The 13,189-nt window shown below is 46.3% G+C and overlaps 3 protein-coding genes and 1 long non-coding RNA gene across 5 annotated transcripts; 3 read left to right on the top strand and 1 right to left on the bottom strand.

Moving 5' to 3' along the window:
* Positions 1 to 15: 15 nt before the first annotated feature.
* On the bottom strand, positions 16 to 1,282 carry LOC135663291 (uncharacterized). Its single transcript, XR_010508238.1, has 2 exons — positions 1,074 to 1,282; positions 16 to 701 (listed from the first exon to the last, which is right to left on the bottom strand). It is a non-coding gene; the product is annotated as an uncharacterized LOC135663291 (long non-coding RNA).
* Positions 1,283 to 1,297: 15 nt separating this feature from the next.
* LOC135663290 (F-box/kelch-repeat protein At3g61590-like) lies at positions 1,298 to 2,792 on the top strand. Its single transcript, XM_065176798.1, has one exon. It carries the CDS (start codon positions 1,298 to 1,300, stop codon positions 2,513 to 2,515), a length of 1,218 nt encoding a protein of 405 aa, XP_065032870.1. The 3' UTR covers positions 2,516 to 2,792.
* A 3,124-nt stretch (positions 2,793 to 5,916) lies between these two features.
* On the top strand, positions 5,917 to 7,994 carry LOC135663292 (ethylene-responsive transcription factor CRF2-like). 2 transcript variants are annotated; one of them, XM_065176799.1, is made up of 2 exons: positions 5,917 to 6,264; positions 6,519 to 7,994. In XM_065176799.1, the coding sequence occupies exon 2, from the start codon at positions 6,620 to 6,622 to the stop codon at positions 7,598 to 7,600; it is 981 nt and encodes a 326-aa protein (XP_065032871.1). In that variant the 5' UTR covers positions 5,917 to 6,264; positions 6,519 to 6,619; the 3' UTR covers positions 7,601 to 7,994. The 2 variants fall into 2 exon arrangements, with proteins under 2 accessions (XP_065032871.1, XP_065032872.1); XM_065176800.1 differs by having other exon boundaries at positions 5,917 to 6,151; positions 6,519 to 7,993.
* A 4,034-nt stretch (positions 7,995 to 12,028) lies between these two features.
* LOC135663293 (uncharacterized) lies at positions 12,029 to 12,418 on the top strand. Its single transcript, XM_065176801.1, has one exon. The coding sequence runs from the start codon at positions 12,029 to 12,031 to the stop codon at positions 12,416 to 12,418; it is 390 nt and encodes a 129-aa protein (XP_065032873.1).
* The last annotated feature ends 771 nt before the right edge of the window (positions 12,419 to 13,189 follow it).

Raw genomic sequence — 13,189 nt, 5'->3', positions numbered from 1 at the left:
ATTGGACAGACACAATACCTGAAACAAGTGATCCATTGCAATCCCTATTCATGTCTTGATGAACCATGCCAAGGACAATCAACACCATCTAATGAGTACAAGCACAGCATTGTTGTTCTGAGTTAGGTAAAGGTGGACCATGGTGTCTCCACCAACTATAATAAGAGGAACCCAATCCAACCAAGAACCATCACCAACCTTTTCCTCTCTCTCTCTCTCTCTCTCTCTCTATAGGAGGTGAGGGGAGGTAAAAGGTAGGATAAAGGGGAAAGGTCCAATCTCCTCACCACTGTGTGCCAAAAAACACTTGGGGCCTCTCCTTTCTCCGTATCCTCCCCTACTCTAAAGAAAGGATGGGGAATACATGGCACAAAAGACATGATGGGCCAAAGCTCAAAGTGGTGGGGGTGAGGAAGGTGGCCATCATTTCCTCGAGTGAGTCCAAACAAGCTTAGCCTTCAATCCTTTCTCTCCCCTCAGCAGGTATTTATATCCAGTGGCGCACACAAGACATCATCGCCAACACCTCCACACCACTATTTCCACCGTTCCCAGCTTCCCCTCATCACCCATCCTTTACTTTTAACTCCTTGTAGCTTGTCGAAGGCAAGCCAAGCCTACTGTTATATCTATCTCCTTGCATGTCCCTCCACTCCATCAACCTTGAGGAGGCAGAGGTGCTTCTCTCTGATGCTGCAAATCTTGAAGAAGAATACATATTAGAGGGCAACAAACATGTCTCTTTCATACTAAGAGAAAGAACCAAGCACATAAAGTTTTGGATCTGGCTGTCTCTTCTTGCCTAATCTTCTTCTGATAAGGTACAGCATTTATTTATTTATTTATTATTATTATTATTATTTCTTGGTATCATCATGGTCATGATTAGCATCATTTTGTTTTCACTGTCATCAATTGCATTATTGCTATTATTTCTCCATTTTTTTTATTGCTGAGGCTATTTATTTATGTTTTCCTTTTGTTATTAGTCCTTACGGATTACAGTGATTAGATGTGACAAGACCAGCATTTCATAGTATCATGGGATATTGGCTTGTCGAGTGTTCGCCTACCTGTAATGCTTTGGCACATTTCCAAGGCCTGTTGTTGGTTCTTCGTGATTTGAGTCTGCTAATGTGTTTGATTTTGTCTCATCTGAGCTATCTTTCGGAGGTGGCCAAAACCAATCTCGATCTCGTGCAGCTGCCAGAGTTGGATCCGTATCTCTGGTTTGCCGATTATGTAGATTTGATTCTTCTTCTGGTAATCGTTCCCTCAGGTTCTTCCGTTCTGCTTCATGGAAGGTGAGGCATCCCGGGAATCATGTCCTGCTTCCTTCCACCGAACCGAGCTTGCTGGATTGAGAGCGATTCCTGAGGACACTAGTGGTTGCCGAGAAGGAAGCACATTAGTCTCGCTGGACGCCGTCTTGCCTGATGACCTACTGGAGAAGGTCTTCTCCTTCTTGCCCATCGTCAGCATCATCAGGTCGGGCTGTGTGTGCAAAAGATGGCACGAAGCTGTACATGCCGGGAGACGTTCGTGGATTGCCATGTCGCCGCAGAGGCCATGGTACTTCATGTTCACCTGCAGCGACGACGTGGTTGGTGGCTACGCCTACGACCCCAGCCTCCGGAAGTGGTACGGCTTCCGATTCCCCTGCATCGAGAACAGCAACTGGTCCACTTCATCCTCCTGCGGGCTGGTCTGCCTGATGGATGGCGAGAACAGGAGCCGGGTGTTCGTCTGCAACCCGATCACCAAGGACTGGAAGAGGCTGCAGGATGCGCCCGGTGGTGAGTTCCCTGACTACACCGCACTCGCCATGTCCGTGGACAGGAGGTCTCACGGCTACGTGGTCGCGGTGGCAAAGTGCAAGCAGGTGCCGCAGGACTACTACCAGTGGGACTTCTCGATCCACATCTACGAGTCGGAGACTAGGACATGGGTGACCGCTATCAGAGAAGTACTGGTTGGATGGAGGGGAGGGGATGAGTGCGTGATCTGCGATGGAGTCCTCTACTCCTTGATCTACCCCACAGGTGTTCTGGGAAATGCCGAGTCCAGACACTGCCTGGTCATGTATGATCTCTCCACGAGGTCTTCTCGCACGCCGCTCATGCGCATGGCCATCCCTGTCCCATGTTCGCTGACCTGCGGACGGCTGATGAACCTCCGGGAGAGGCTGGTCATGGTCGGTGGGATCGGGAAACACGACCGGCCGGGCATCATCAAGGGGATCGGCATCTGGGAGCTTCACAAGGAGGCATGGCGAGAGGTTGCTCGGATGCCCCACAAGTTCTTCCAGGGGTTCGGTGAGTTGGACGATGTCTTCGCCAGCAGCGGCACCGACGACCTCATCTACATACAAAGCTTTGGATCCCCGGCTCTGCTCACCTTCGACATGAGCCTGAAGCAGTGGAGGTGGTCCGCCAAGTCGCCCGTGACGAAGAGGTTCCCCCTGCAGCTCTTCACTGGCTTCTGCTTCGAGCCCAGGCTCGAGATCACCTGTTGACCTGTTCATGGCATTCGTTACAGCTTTTCCTTGTTAGATCCACCGAAACCAAAGAAATCCAGAAGATGTCCATCTCCCTCACAGTAGAATCAGATCAATGCATGCCTCCAAAAAGTCTCTTCTTTGAGACTTGACTTAGTGTCGGTCAACGAACATCAAATCATAACATCTTTTGCCAGCTTCGTCTCTGCAAAGTCGAGGTTCTTCAGGAACAGTACTATGTGACTTATTGCTGTGTAAACCAATGAATAATAAGCCATGCTTTCCATTTTCATCAGGTGAAGATTACAGGAAGGCATGCCTAGAAAGAATGCGAGGCTTGTCTGTACTCGATATCTCCGGTGATGGCTAAAGCTGAAAAGGGAGGGGGGGAAGTTTCAGATGTTGAAATGATTAGCAATGGTACTCTCGGAAGAAGAAGGCAGAGAGAGAGGGTTTGGAAGGTTTTGGCATGTAACAACACAGGAAGATTCTTTTGCTTCCCTAGAACTGAGAGGGTAATGAGCTGAGAGAGAGAGAGAGAGAGAGAGAGAGCACTGGAGCCGAGGAAAGAATGAGATCATCCATCCTAGGAGAAGGTACACTAGTTGAGAAGGTGGTTGTTGCCCAGTGGAGAAAGAAGAAGAAGAAGAAGAAGAAGTGTTGGCATCAGGTTTTGGTGTGTGTGCGGAAAAGTGTGGCTGCAGGGAGCCTTCAGTCCACAGCTTCCCCCATTTATGGTCGGGGCATGTCAGCTGGTGCACACAGGCAGCCAAGGCCACTGTCTTCTCCACCAACCCGTCAATGCCACTGCTGTCCCCTACTGGATCACCAGCAGCCATTAAAAGAATGGAAACCTACTGCTGCTTTTCTTCTTCTTCTTCTTCTTTGTTTAATTAACTCGAAAGCAATCAAATGATTAATACTATGAAGATTGGACATACATACACAAATCTTGAAACATAGAATTCTTAATGATTCCCACAAAATGAAAAACTACATAATTCATTTCCATTTGTAGGGAGGGATTATTTTGGTTACATTTTTTTCTTTTCATTTATTTTCTCCCCAGCTTAAAATTGCACTTCCAACTGCACTTTCCATCATCTCTTCTTCTTCTTCTTCTTCTTCTTCTTCTTCTTATAATAAGAAAAGAAATATAATCCATGTTTATAAAGAGTTTCTTCATCTTCTTCTTTCTTCTTTTCCGAACTACATGACTTTGGATTAAAACCCTCTCGGAGATCATATCATGACCCACTTCGATTTCCACATGTTGAGCTCATGCAAATGTGATGTGCATTAATGATTCGACAATTAATGCCTTCCGGCTCACGTCGGGGTGGCGGGCGCGAATCACAAAGCGTCGCCTTCTCTTTCACGTGAACCCATTTATTACCATTAGCATTCTATCGCTTAGCTATGGTGGTAGGAAGTAGCGACCTATCCGTTCTCTCTCTTCGTTGTCTTACTTCCCATTGTCCAAACTTATACATCTCGACTATAAGTTTGATTGGCATCAATAATACAATAGCAATAATATTTAAGGATTGACATTAATAATTATAATAACAATGATAAAATCTTAAGTTTTACCTATTTGAGAATTGACATCAATAGTAAAATGAGTATGTTATTTTTAATTAATTTTGGGGTTATAAAGCCATTGGTATGATTGATTTTTTCGAATGATAGTTAGGTTTGAACAAGAGATGAATCGATTAAAAATTAAAACTAAATCGGAATAAGTTTTAACCATTTCATTTCAAACTAAAAGATCACATATCTCTTCAAAGGATCAAATAAAAAAAAATGAAATTAGGTGCACCATTGATGACATCTGAAAGATTAGCTATCACATGGGAGAAGAATTTGATGAAGCCAAATTTGATTTGCCAACAAATTTTATCTTACCATCCCATCTCATGTATCTATTACCAACAAATTACAAAATATTAAAGGCAATTATTCATAGGGCATTTAGTATAGAGGAAAAAAGCTTACAAGTGAGCCATTATCTTGAATATTAGGAAATTTGTAACACAATATTAATTATTGGAAAATTTTATATATTTTTTATATATAATTTTAACTTATAATTATTGGAATTTTTATTTTTTTTATATATTAATTATTGGGAAAAAAAATTATTTAGACGATAAATATATGTCAACTTGACCATTGGAGTCAACCTCCTATAATTTATAAATTATAAATGAGACAAAATATGATATTAATTTTATTTGATTGAAAAATACATGAAAACACACATGAGATCGATACAATCTAACAAAACTTAAGTCTTCTTAATTTTTAGTTGTTTTTGTTTGCTGAATGTAAGGAGACGACAATAATAATAATAATAATAATAATAATATCATATATTATGTTATTGCACGAATCTCAATGATATTTATTAAGTTCATGCGTGAATCTCAAAGCATCTTCAATGGCAATGTGAACTCGTTCTATCGTAATCGAATGAGCTTAATACAACCCATTCGATTGGACTCGATTGTTTGAGTTCATGCGATTATTGATCCAATTGTCATCTGATGAAATGTTTTTCGAATCTCAATGCGAGACAATCAACTCGACCAAATCCTTCAGTTTAAGGCAAGTAATGATATCAAGAAATTTGAGATCGAAGAAATTCTGATTGTCTCGTTCTTGCTATATACTGACCTTCGCTTAGACTAATACCAAAATCCCCAACCAATTCATGCTTAATTGCGTGTCATTATTCCTTTACCTCATTCAACACTTGGTTTAAATGGACCGAGTGCGAGCTGCGTAGAGTTAATTCACGACTCACGGCACGAGGGGCTGGTCTACAAGGGAGCCGTGGCTCGAGTCGGGCAGTACCTCGTGTGGGTAGGAAGGTCAAAGGAAACGTAGCACTGTGGCACCATAGGCAAAGATAAATGCAATTAAAGGTGCCCAATTAATTCCCAAATGCATCTAATTGGCGAGTCAAAAACCCCAAAGCTATGTGTTGAATTTAATGAAACAATAAAGGAAAGTTAATTAGCGAGTTTAAAAACCCCATTAGTGGATCCAATATAAAGATTAATAATTTTTTTAGTAGGATGAGAAAGATTCAATAATCATAAAAAAAATAAAGAACAATTTGATTTCGCGTAGTGCATAAACTTTAAGATTCGGGTACGGAATCTGATTGTTTTATAGGTACATGTAAGTATCAGAATGGTTTCGGATTCGGATCTTAAGTGAATCTAACCCGATAACATGTTGATGAGCATAATAAATTAATCTTATAAACCCGACCCGATTTAAATAAATAAACATCCCGAAACTAATTAGAATTACAATTAATTATTACCATGTGGAGCGCCGAGCCGTTGGCCGATCCTATAAAACTGCACGGCGACGCCTGCTCTGTAGCCTTCTCTCTCTCTCTCAGCTCCAAAACGAACTCACTCGAATCTCTCTCTCTCTCTCTCTATCAATCTTCTTCTGTGTGTTTTGTACTGCTGCTGTTTCGTTACACGGAGCAAGCAGAGGCTCCACCAATACAAGCCCCTGCTGCTGTTGCTGCTGCTACTGCACTGAGCTACCAGAATTAGTACTACCCAATCCAGAGCTGTGCCTGCTCTCCTGGGAACGCTTCTCCTGCCGCAACCATTCCCTTTTGAGGTACCAAAAAGAGCTCAGTTTGCCCTTTGAACCTCTCCCTTCCGTCTCTCTTCCCCTCTCCTGCGCGTGGTGGAATCCCGTAGGGGGTGAAATGGTGTGATCGTCCCTCAAAGGTCGCAACTTTCCTGGAAATTTCACTGCTTTATTGTCTTCAGCTTCCCTGACTGTTTCTACCGTTGTATACTCGTTGTTGGATGTCCAAGCCATCCGATCAGTCTTTATTCGCCTCGCCTGGGGGATATCAGAGGAATCGCCCTTTTGTGGCTTCCCATTTGTTCGTTTTGCCTCTCTTCCCTCTCTCTGATCGCTTTTTGGCGTGGAAAAAGGTTGGATTTTTATGGTGGGAGGTGTTGGGTTTCTGGAACAGGGTCGCGGCGGTGGGCGAAAGCAGAGCACATGCCGATTTAGACGGCCAGTGGAGTGAAGCGGAGTGAAGCTCGTGGTTTCGTTCCTCTGCCGCTGAGAGCGATGGAGGCGACGCCTTCTTTGCCCGTAGTGCGCGGGGAGCACGTCGACGTGATCCGGAAGCCCCTCTCGTCGCTGCCCGCGCCCCGCACCGTTCGCTTCTTCTGCGACGACTTCGACGCCACTGACTCCTCCGGCGACGATGACGAGCCGCCTTGCCAGTCCCGCCGCGTCCGCCGCTACGTCCAGGAGATACGGTTCGAGGCCCGGCCCTCCTCCGCCGGCAGGAGCAACAAGGGGATGAAGGCCGTCCCCGCGAGGAAGAGGAAGGCCCCGGTCGCGGGCGAGGGCGCGGCGGGCGAAGGGGACGGGAGCGTGAAGCGGTTCCGCGGCGTCCGCCGGCGGCCATGGGGGAAGTTCGCGGCGGAGATCTGCGACCCCTGGCGCCGCGTCCGGGTGTGGCTCGGCACGTTCAACACCGCCGAGGAGGCCGCCAAGGTGTACGACTCTGCCGCCATCCAGCTCCGCGGGCCCAGCGCCACCACTAACTTCTCCCGGCCCACCGCTGCCGCCGCCTCGCCACCCAAGAAGAACCGCTCCGACAACAACCTCGCCTCCGTCTCGGACGCGTGCGACTCCAGCGACGAGTCGCGCAACCTCTCCTCCCCGACCTCTGTCCTCCGCGGCTTCTCCTCCTCGTCCTCCTCCTCACCTTCCGCCACCTGCTTCAAGGAGGAAACCGACACGCCGACACCACCTAAGGCGCCAGACTCCGCCGGCACGAGGAGCTTACTGAAGGAGCTCGGCGACTTCCCGCCGTTCCAAGAGGTACCGGCGCTATTCGACGAGTTCCTGGACACGTGGGATTCGGAGCCGAGCTACTTCGGCGACTCCGCGCCGATCGGCAACCTCGCCGAGGAGATGACCGACGCCCTCATCGGCCCGAAGCTGGACCTCGACTTCTTGTCGTCCACGTGGCAGAACGCCGACTATTTCGAGGACATCGGCGACTTATTCCCGATCGACGCTCTCCCCGCCCTCTAATTTGGCGTCGTGGCTGTCAGCCGAAGGAACGCGGCTTCCCCCCTCCTTCTCGCATCCGATATTTGCAGTTTTGCCCTCCAACGTGTCTCCGTCTGTTAACGGCGACGGAACGGAATCCCGTGCGCTGTGGAAATTTTCCTTCTCCTCTCTAATTTATATTGTACATGAGAGAGTTTGAAGCTGCCACGTTAAAAGGAGTACTTAAAGTGGGATGTTTCGAGGACAGAAAGCTGGCTTTGGGTGGTGACCACACACACACACACTCTCTCTCTCTCTCTCTCTCTCTGTTTTTTGCTGCCAAAAGTGAAGCATGGCCTGTGAAACTTCTCATCTCTCTTTCAAAACGTAGCTTCTCTTTGTGTTTGTCGATCGATGCTCCTTTCCGATGAGATCAAGCACATCTTTGCTCAACTAACCTTGTGGTGGAAGCATTTGTCAGCATGTTTTCATCGGTCTGCATGGTTTAGTCCCTAAATATGACATCCACTGTTCATCTTTTGTACATTTGTGCTCCATGAGATCTTCCATTTTCCACGTCAGTGTCATTCCAAATGCTCATTCAAGTCACTGTTTCCAGGCAATCCAACTACAGGCAAATGGAAGATTCCAAAACAAATCCATGGCTGGGGTTCTCTGTACCATGTGGTCTACAGTATGATTTGGGTCTTTCAGGTACATGGGGTTTCTCGTCTGCATCTGAAACCATCGGTGGGACAGAACAGTAGTGCTTTCAATTCTTTCCACAGATTTCTTCTCGCACACCGAACAACATTGACTTGCCACTCCAGCTGATTGGTTCAGGCAAGGTGCAGAGCTGGTACACCAGCTGTAGCTTTGGATCTTTGAGCCCGATTGAAACTAGACATTGATGGCAGATTCCCCGAAGGTGTGACATGCATCGTCCCATGAGATGTCAGTGACTGCTCCACCGGGGGAGCAGCACCCCCGAGCTATTCATGCTTACTCCACCAGTGAGATTATGTGGAGTCCATCTGTCTTGGTCAAGAAGGAGCCCAGACTTTTCAACTCGAACAATCTCAATACATTGCTGTGCCGTGTGTTCCCTCGAAGATGTTTGTTTAAATGCTCCTGCAGAATGCTGAAAGATGTAATCATACATCTTTAAGAGGTTGCCCAATGGAAGCGTAGCACACAAGCATCCACAATCAAAGAAACAGAAGGAACTATTTGCTCCACGTTGCTTGCAGTCGCTGACAAATCATTGTTGTGTGTGGGATGAACTCAATGTGAAGAAGTGGAACAAGAGGATGATATTTTGAGACTTGAGGTTGTGACATAACTTTCTATAGTTATGCCTTTATCTCACAGATAATTAGTCTCTGTTGTGCAATGATTCAGTAGGTGCAATTTGTTAAGCTCAGGAATTTTTTCTTCTTCTTGTTAGACAATGTCAGAATCCCTGAAATGAAAAGAAAAGAAAGGATAAAATCTTGGAGAAGATGAGGGACCATGGTCACACTCTGTGGTCCTTGGAACTTTTTGTCATTTCATTAGGACATGGCCCTGCACTCCAATGTGTAGATTGTGTCAGACAAAATCTTTGATCCTGAGTAGCAACCATATATAGCTGCAAAGTGGTGATGATGATCATAGAAGCACTGGCATAGTTGCATCTCTCCTCCAGGTTGAATCAGGAGTTTTAACTGCATATTTTAATCCCCAGAATCTGAGATATGATTGCAACACCTATCTATCTAAGTCTGGTCTTTTGTATTTTCTTTGATCCCTTTTGACTTTATTCAAGTGCTAACATCATTTCCTGGAGTCAAATTAAATTAACATGGTGTTGTAAACCTCCACTATCTTGTAGGATATCAAGATTCTGAAAGGCTAGTTAGGAAATGCTACCAAATGGGTGTGTATGACGTAAATCTGCACTCTCTAAATCTAGTGAAAAGATAGAATAAAATGGTTAGAATTGATTGATGTAAAATAAGAGAAAGACAAGCTTCTTATCCTTGTTTTCCTACCATATTTTGCCACCACCTTACGATGGTGGGTTTGCTTGGCTTCTTCCCCGATGACTGGATTGCCACCGCTTCCTTTCTTTGGATAGGACAAAGCAGCAGTCCCCAGAGGTCCAAACAACTTGAGCTTTCTTGGGCCTTGCATCATTCATCCATCTCTTTCACGATTCCATGTCCGACAAAGAATGCAGAGTTGGTGAGTGGCCTCAATTCTGGCACCGACTCACCCAACCTGCCGCATAATCTCTCTCTCTCTCTCTCCGACAAAGAATGCAGAGTTGGTGAGTGGCGTCAATTCTGGCTCCGACTCACTCAACCTGCTGCATAACCTCTCTCTCTCTCTCTCTCTCTCTTATGTGGAACCTGACTTCACAACCGCCGCCGCAGCTCACTCGTCTCCTACTCAACTTCCTCCACCACACCCACCGCCGCCGCCACCATCTCCGCTGGCTTCGCTTCGTCGACCGACATCGACTCCATCCGGTCGGGTGCCCGCCTCGGCGACGGCTGCAGCATCGTCGTCGGCGCCTCTGGGTGAGGCGGTATCGTCGCCCTCGGCGTCCACCCGCGACAACAGGAAGGGCACCCCCGTCGCCAGTCGTAGCACGGGATAAACACCGGCTTCAGGGCGTCCCGCAGGGTCGCCTCCCAGAACAGGCGAACACCCGTCGGAGCAGCCCTCCCGACCGGCAGAGGAGGCCCCCCAGAATTCCCTTCCGCTGGGCGGCCGAAGAGGCTAGGTGAGCAGGCGTAGGTCTTCAGCGACGGAGAACAGGGGCCGACCGTCGTGGCCTCGTGCAAAGAGGAGGGCGGAGAGCACTCCCCCGGCGCCTGACCCGGCTGCGATGTCGAAGAAATCGGTCACGCAGGCATCGGGGTCGCCAGCCTGTTTGCGGAGGGATGCCTTGAGTCGGGAAAGAGAGATGGAGAGGACACGTACCGCCCTCAATGAACCGTCGACTATCACCGGCGAAGCCTGCAGCGTTGCAAGATTAAAGCTTTCCACGTCGCAGCAGTTCGCCCGTTATTTCTAAAAATCGACTTGAAAATTTTAATTAATAAAAGACTTAATAAGTTAAAGTGATGATAAAAACTATTTTATTTCTTCTCATTCTTAAAATTACGAAGAACCCTAATTCACAAAAGATTTTCTTTTTTCAAACTTGAATATTTTGTCTTCACCGAGTAATTTGAATCATATGTTAACAATCCAAAAATAGTTGCATATGATTTCTTATGGTATATTAATTTAGCCAACCTTATAATATTCTCCGTCTGAAAAAAAAAAAAAACAGAAGAAGAGAATTGTTGAGGAACTGATGCATCGTGGCTGGTGGGTCAACACGGTCTGATCCATGGGTTAATATTGGGAGTCACGATCGGTGGGGGTGAGGCGTCGATGTATGACACGTCGGGATGTCGAAGTCGTCTGAGTGAAAGCAACTCTTGGTCGAAATTCTGGCGTCATTTTCGAGGAGGGCGTTTATCGATCGGGGAGATCGCACTCCCAGGGGTGGCCATGCTCCGGCATAAAAGGCTCTCTTCGGGGGTTTCCGACTTTAGCCTCTCAATGATTAAGTTAGTGATTGGTTCTTTTTTCTTTTTTGTGTCTCCCCAATCAGATGCTAGTCAGACGCTTTTATACTATTAAGCGAGGATTGGCTGTATGTTAGTTTGGCATGACGATCGATTCCCGAGTGACTAGGTGGTACCTTAGTGCCGTCATCATCCCGGAATCCGCGGAACGATGCCATGCAATGCCGTCCCGAGCTTTCTGGGATGAGACGTACCGAGGGGTGCCTCGGCATGGCCTCTGTTTTGACGCGTGAAAGTTTCTCCCTCATGCTGATGTGGCAAAGGCACAGGTGGTGACGTAGCTGGAATCCAAAATATGTCTTATCGTGAATTAACCCTTCTTAAGTTGTAAACTTCACTTCACTTCACTGCCACAAAATTCTACTCATGCAATAAGTCCTTATCCACATTAAAAAGATGATCATGTTGGGTTTGTCCAACCTATTCCATTAGACTTTTGGTACTCACAGAATATTGTATTGTGGAATGGTTGTTGGGGGGATAGAGGCGACCCCTTTAAACAAGTCAGACCGAGACCAACATGGAGAAGTAGACTCCAAAGCATTCAATCCCCCTTCATCAAGATGTTGCAACTCCATGTGAGCTCAGCTTCCATCACCGGTAAGAAAAATGCTGCTTTCATTCTGCACCTTTCTTCCATTGGTGTAGTTAAGATGTGCCATCTCATTAACGACCAACCAGTAGAAATGGTGGCACTGTACCGATCCACGGGATGTGACACTTCCTTTGCGTCACAGACGCGTTGGGGCTGCGTCCATCCCCCTGTCGTGAAGCACCTTCCCCCATCTCTTCCTCTATAAGTCCTTCCTCTTTTTCTTCTTCTTCTCCTCTTCAACACAGTAAGATGGAGAAGGACAAAAGCCTTGTGTGGGACTGTGGCAGCTCTCTCTACGACTCTTTCGAGCTCAAGTCCTTCATGCAGCAGCTGGACTCCGCGATCACCTCCCGGACCATGTCGATGCCGCACTTGTCCGGGACCTCTCATCCGCCTCCCGCGCAGGCCCGGAAGAAGTCCTCCAAGCTCTTCAGATCAGTTCACAGGCTTCTCCGGTCGGTGCTCCACGTTCCATCCATGCTCAAGGTTCAAGTTCGGTCGCACGAACACAAGGATCGAGCACCGCACCAGAAGTCCGGTCGACTCGCTCCGATTCCGGAGATCCGCGCGTCGGTGAGGAAGACCATGTCAGCACGCTTCACCAGCACGACCGCACCGCCGCCGCCGGCGTTATCATGAGGATAATTCAGTTGATGTCCATCAGCTCCTACGGTGTGGGTTTCTTGGGAGAGAACGAAGGAGATGAGGAAGCTTCGACATGAAGACTTTGACTTGTATGAACAGACGAGAGTAGGTATTGCATGATGTCTAGGAATGTAGACAGTGGCCATAAAGTCAAGGCAACACCGGCATATATAATGTTACAGATCGAAACACTGATCTCACGTGATCGTATATGTTATGTTATCCACTGCATGCATGATTGGAGAATGATGTGATGGCTTGCGTTTATGAATTGCTGATTAACTCCTAAATAATGGATTATATATGAAGTTAAGAGCTCTTTTATGGAGAAATTTTTTGTTTAAATTTACCTTAATAACATAAATATAAAAAATATTATATAAATAATTTATATAATGTACTGTGACAGGATGACAGGCTGTAAGTTATTTGCTGCAGCATAGACTATGGACAGAAAAAGAGTTCCCAACAACTATCACTATGGAAATATAGTATTTCCATCTTAGCATAGTTTGAAGATAAGCAGCATGTCATGTTTATGTAAATTGCAGTTGTAACAACACATAAGAATTCCAAAAGACAAGAACAACACTTAATAATATTATGTTGCTTGGATTTCTCTCTCTACATTTATGGTGAGGGAACTTAAGATTGTGTTCCTACTACAGACTGCAAAACTGTGTGATGAGTAATGGAGCACCTGCCAACACAGAAAAAAAAATCTATAATATGACTTGTAGGATACCTAAATAGTAAATGAATGAA

Source organism: Musa acuminata, unplaced genomic scaffold (assembly GCF_036884655.1).
Source record: "Musa acuminata AAA Group cultivar baxijiao unplaced genomic scaffold, Cavendish_Baxijiao_AAA HiC_scaffold_696, whole genome shotgun sequence".
NCBI classification, from domain to species: Eukaryota; Viridiplantae; Streptophyta; class Magnoliopsida; order Zingiberales; family Musaceae; genus Musa; species Musa acuminata.
This window is presented reverse-complemented; position numbering and strand designations above follow the sequence as displayed.